Genomic DNA, 5,322 nt, shown 5'->3' on the forward strand with positions numbered 1-5,322 from the left:
AAGGAGGAAGGTGTTTTCTCTGTTTCCACACCCTTTGGATTGGGGTGGCTCATGGACATGGAGTGTGCATGGACAGGATTGGGATGTTGTGGGTGGGTGGTGGTGGGTTCTGTCTGCTTAGGAGACACAAGGTCGGGAAGAACCTGAAGCTCTGTTCGGGGGGAAGCTGTGAAACTGGAAGTGAAAGGCATGGGGCTGGAGGGATTTTGTGAAATCTGAAGTGGCTGAGGTGTTGAAGGACTGTGCCGAAAGCCTGTGGGGTGTGAAGGTGCACTGAAAGAGCTCCTGACCCCAGAGCTCCATGCTGAGGGCAGCATAAGCAGGGTTTGGGCATCTGGAACTGCTGAGGTGGAAAGCTTGGGGGCAAGGTTGGATGAAGCAGTAGAGATCCCATAAGGTGCTGAACTGTGCTGGGAGAGGACCCACTGTGGTGGCAGGTGTGTGACAACTGGGCAGGGACAGGAAGGAATGAGAAGTACTGAGGGAGGTTGTGAAACCTCCACCAAAGATGTTATGGGAGAAAACTTAAAATTTCTCTACCTGAGCAGCACTAAAATCTCATCTTCAGGGGCTGTGAAACCAGGGCATCTCAGGGCCTCAAGTAGGACACAACACCAGTGCAAAGTCTGTATGGACAGTTCTTGCAGGAATGGCTGAAGAAGGGAGAAGTAGTAAAAAAAATAATGTTTCCGTGACACTGCAAAGAGGGGAGGGGGAAGTGGTTCAAATCTGAGTGATCATACCCGCACAGGGGAGGTATTTCCCCCATGAGTGATTGGCTGCCTGGAGGGTCACGCTGAAAACACCATGGCTTTTTAAACAGTGCTGCCCAGCCCAGCACTGCAGCATGACACAAGGACTCGAGCTGCACCCCATATCACACCATCCAGGAGACAACATTGCCGGGCACAGGCGCTGAAATTCCCAGGAACGCAAAAAAGGTGAGAAATTCTGATGTGGGTCTTTGACGTTGCACTCTGATGGGTTGTCAGGCTTTGGGGAAGGGAGGAGAAACAAAAACAATGGAGGAAAAAAGATCAAAAGTTTACTTCCTTTGCTGGACAGAAATTTGCTCTAGGTCAGGAATTGATGATAATAATTTTCAATATAAGGAGAGCTTCATTCCAGGAACTCTTGTCCCTGTACAAGTGCTCTTGAACTGCTCTAAATGCACCTCTGTAATATAAAAATCATTACTCAGATACCTGGCATTACAACACCAGAACTTTCTGTCCACTGTCTGAGACACCTTTGTGGGATCAGGGTTGTTCTGCCTCAGGAACTACAGGCAGGATTTGCAGGCAAATCACATGGAGGATGTTTAATCTCAAGGGAGAAAAAGATCACCTGGACTCAGGCTGCTGCTGTTTGAGAAGAGCTTTCACTTATTAGTTACATAAGGAAGTGGGATCGTGTCTTGAATGTGTCTTGGAAACAGGAATTCAGTCTTTCCAAGGGACTATGATAAATAAATGAGAACCATGAGTGACTTTTGCAGTGTTCTTCTCCATGGTCTACAGAAGTAAGATAAGGATCTCATCACTTCTATTGCAGCAGAAGGCAAAGCTATCAATGTTTTCTCATTTACCCATTGCAGCCGTTTCTGTTCCTGGCAGTCTTTATGCACATACAGCACCTTCCAGTGCCTAAAGGTGCTCCAAGACAGCTGGAGAGGGACTTTGGAGAAGGGCCCGGAGTGACAGGAATTATTTTGAACTGGAAGATGGTGGATTTGAATTAGGTCTTGGGAGGAAATTCTTCCCTGTGAGGGTGATGAGGCACAGGTTGCCCAGAGGAGCTGTGGCTGCCTTATTCCTGAAAGTGTCCAAAGCCAGGTTGGCAGGGATTTGGAGCAACCTGGTCTGTGGAAGGTGTCCCTGGCTGTGGCAGGAGGTTGGAACAAGATGAGCTTCAAGATCCCTCCCAACACAAACCATTCCATGATTCCATGACATGATCAATGGCACAAAGCCATTTAACATTGGGAATTATCACCTGTCATCCCTTGAATCCCCAGTGGAGAGAGATGCACCTCTGGAGGTGTCAGTGGGCTGAGACAGAACTTAGGTGACACTCAAATGTTCACACTCTCTTCAGATCGAGTGGAAATTTGGTTGCACAGAAGCCAGGAAACCACTTAACCACCGAGCCTTCCTCTGTTCTCACAGCAGAAAAGCTGCACAGAACTTGAGGCTGTTTCTGCTAATTTCTGCAAAAACGTGATCATTTGTGGCCACCCCTGGAGCAGGCTGTGAGGGAAGAACAGCCATAGGGCTGCTCTCTACAGTGTTCATGCTAGAAGTGCTCAAGGTGCTACAAGAGCTGAGGATGGGATCATCCAGCTCTGCACTGCCAGAAGTTCCCTGGTTTCAATCAACCCTAAAGGAAATCATAGAATCCTCAAATAATTTAGGCTGAAAGGGACCTTAAAGCCCATCCAGTCCCACCCCCTGCCATGGGCAGGGACACCTTCCACTAGCCCAGGTTGCTCCAAGCCCCATCCAACTTGGCCTTGAAATTCCCTGCACCACACACTTCTTTTCCCTCTGTCCATGAGGTCAGTGTGCCTGTGGTGCTGGAATGGAACAGCAGCGATTCAGTCTGTCACGTTCTGGGTGCTTTTGGAAGTCTGTCTCCATGTGTGCTGCTGCGACGCAAAAAGAGAACAGAGGATTCATGCTGGCTACATGGTTCAGTGATTCACATCTTCCCAGAAAACCTCATTTTTTGTTCCTATCCTCTTTTTAACTTCTCTGCCTTCCATGTCCAAATTAACAGCTGGTTGGGAGACAGCAGAAGAGCCATTGTATTTGTTCTCATCAGACCATAAAAAAAGGTTTTAAACCCATTTTTTTCATCCCCAAGATTCTCAATCAGATCTCAGTACCACGGGGAAGGAAATAATGACTTAACTCATGGAGTGGTGTGGAAAAGCTATCAGAGCCACAGCTCCCATGTCCTGTGAGGACAAGATAATCTGTGGTTTCTTACATGTGGTTCTTGCTGTTTCTGAGGGAGAAGCTGAGGGCTCTGCCAAACCAAAATGTTTATTTGTTACTGTACATGGGACCAAGGAGAACCACATCAAATGGCACTTTATTAAAACAGAAATCACTCATTAATATAAAAAACTACCAATTGTTCTCATGGAATCACAGAATTCCTGAGTGGTTTGGGCTGGAAGGTACCTTAAAGATCATCCAGTTCCAACCCCCTGCAATGGGCAGAGACACCTTCCACTATCCCAGATTGCTCCAGCCTGGCTTTGGACACCTCCACAGATGGGGCAGCCACAGTTTCTCTAGGTAACCTGTGCCAGAGCTTCACCACCCTCACAAGGAAGAATTTATTCCCAGTCTCCCATCTAAACCCACACTCTGTCAGTGTGAAGCCTTCACCCTTTATCCTGTTACTCCAGGGTCTTGGTCCTTTCCAAACCAATTTATTTTAAAGTTCCATGAAATCAAGTTCTAGCTACAAAGCCTTGGAACAAACCAAGGAACCCCTCTAGAAAAGTCACCCTGGAGTTTCCACCTCTCCTCTCTCTGCTCCCAGGTCCGAATCACCCATCATCAGACCCTCAACCACATCAATGGTCCTTCCAACCACAGCCATCCATGCTCCTGGGACCAACCACAGCGGGGCTGTGGGACAACCCCAGCCATCCTACACTGTCCTCAAGTTCATGGAGAGCTTCTGCCTGCTGAGTGCTGCCTGTGGGATGGTGGGGAACGGCCTGGTCCTGTGGTACCAGGGCTTCCGCATCCGCAGGAACCACTTCACCGTCTACATCCTGAACCTGGCGGCTGCCGACTTCGGGTACCTGCTGTGCATCCCCGTGGAGACCGTGCAGTACCTGATGCAGTTCAACGTGGGGGTGCAGTTTGGGATCTTCCTCTTCCTGGATCTCTTCATGTACGGCACAGGCCTGTACCTGCTGACGGCCATCAGCACTGAGCGCTGGCTGTCTGTGCTGTCCCCCATCTGGTGCCGGACACACCGCCCGAAGCACCTGTCTGCCGTGGTGTCTGGCCTGCTCTGGGCCCTGTCCCTGCTCCTGAACACTCTGGGATATGTCCTGTGCACCGTTCGCCCCTCTCCCAGGGCCTGCCAGCACCTGCTCATCGCCATCGGAGCCTTGGATTTCCTCGTCTGCGCGCCCCTCTTGCTGCTCTTCAGCCTCACCCTCTTCCTGCGGGTCAAGTGCAGCTCCCAGCCCTTCCAAACGGGCCGGCTCTTCACCGTCATCATGCTCACCATCCTCTTCTTCCTCATTTTCGCCGTGCCCCTCAGTGTCCTCATCCTCCTGGACTTCCTGGGCCTCAAGTTCCTGTATTCCCCAGAGATTGGCTTTGTGCTGTCCTGCGTCAACAGCACACTCAACCCCATCATTTACTTCCTGGTGGGAAGCTACAGGGATCGGAAATTCCGGCTCACCCTCAGGTTGGCATTCCAGAGGGCCTTCCAAGACTCAGCGGATGACAGAGACGAGCGGGAAACGCGGGACACGATAACCATGTCCTCCTAAAATCCTGCCTGGAATGTCTTGGCAGAACTGAAGGACTCTGAGGTACTGGGGAAGGTTCATCTCACCTGACCCTCAGTACCCTCTTTGTAGACATTTCAGGTCATAATTTTAAGTCCTCATTATTTTAAGACCCCCCCTTTGGGTCATTATTTTAAGTGCCCCATATGGCACATAAGCACCTGGAGCACAGAATTTACCTGACCTGTATTTAAGACACATTAAAAGTTCCTGTTTCTTTCTTCCAGTGACTTTTAAATAATATCCATTTGATAAGACTGAAATGTCTTGGTGTCTGAATTTCATCAAAGAAATCTTGCTCAGGATAAATCCTTGTCATTCATAAGCTCATAAATTCTGTGTTGCTTTTCACTCAGATCTCTGAAAAGAAGATCAGTACCAACAATCCTCCTGTTGGAAGCAGGCATAAAATTCCTGAAGGAGAATCCATCTATCCCTCTTCACTTAGAATTCCCATCCCATGTCAGAGCACACACACAGCCTTTGGTGGCTCACAGAGCCACTCTGGGTCTCCTAATGTGAGCATTTCAAGGACTGAAAAGATTCACATCCAAGTCCATTTCTTCTCTGAACCAGGGATTTTTCCACACCACAGAGCAGGAGAGGGCTCCCACTCCTTCCAATTTGTTTTAAAAATTTATTCATTGAGTTTCATCCTCGCTTGTCTTGTATTTCAAAGAAATATGTGACTGGAGATTAGTATTTTATATTATCATATTGTTGCATGTTATTTTAATTTCCTCCAGCCTTTGACAGAGTCTCTGTATTTATCTACA

The 5,322-nt window shown here is 48.6% G+C and overlaps 1 protein-coding gene across 1 annotated transcript; it reads left to right on the forward strand.

Annotated features, from left to right (window-relative positions):
- Nucleotides 1–2,552: 2,552 nt before the first annotated feature.
- Nucleotides 2,553–4,528, forward strand: LOC134419902 (proto-oncogene Mas-like). Its single transcript, XM_063159503.1, has 2 exons — nt 2,553–2,557; nt 3,556–4,528. The coding sequence occupies exons 1-2, from the start codon at nt 2,553–2,555 to the stop codon at nt 4,526–4,528; spliced, it is 978 nt and encodes a 325-aa protein (XP_063015573.1).
- Nucleotides 4,529–5,322: the final 794 nt, after the last annotated feature.

Source organism: Melospiza melodia, chromosome 6, assembly GCF_035770615.1.
Source record: "Melospiza melodia melodia isolate bMelMel2 chromosome 6, bMelMel2.pri, whole genome shotgun sequence".
Classification (NCBI taxonomy): Eukaryota; Metazoa; Chordata; class Aves; order Passeriformes; family Passerellidae; genus Melospiza; species Melospiza melodia.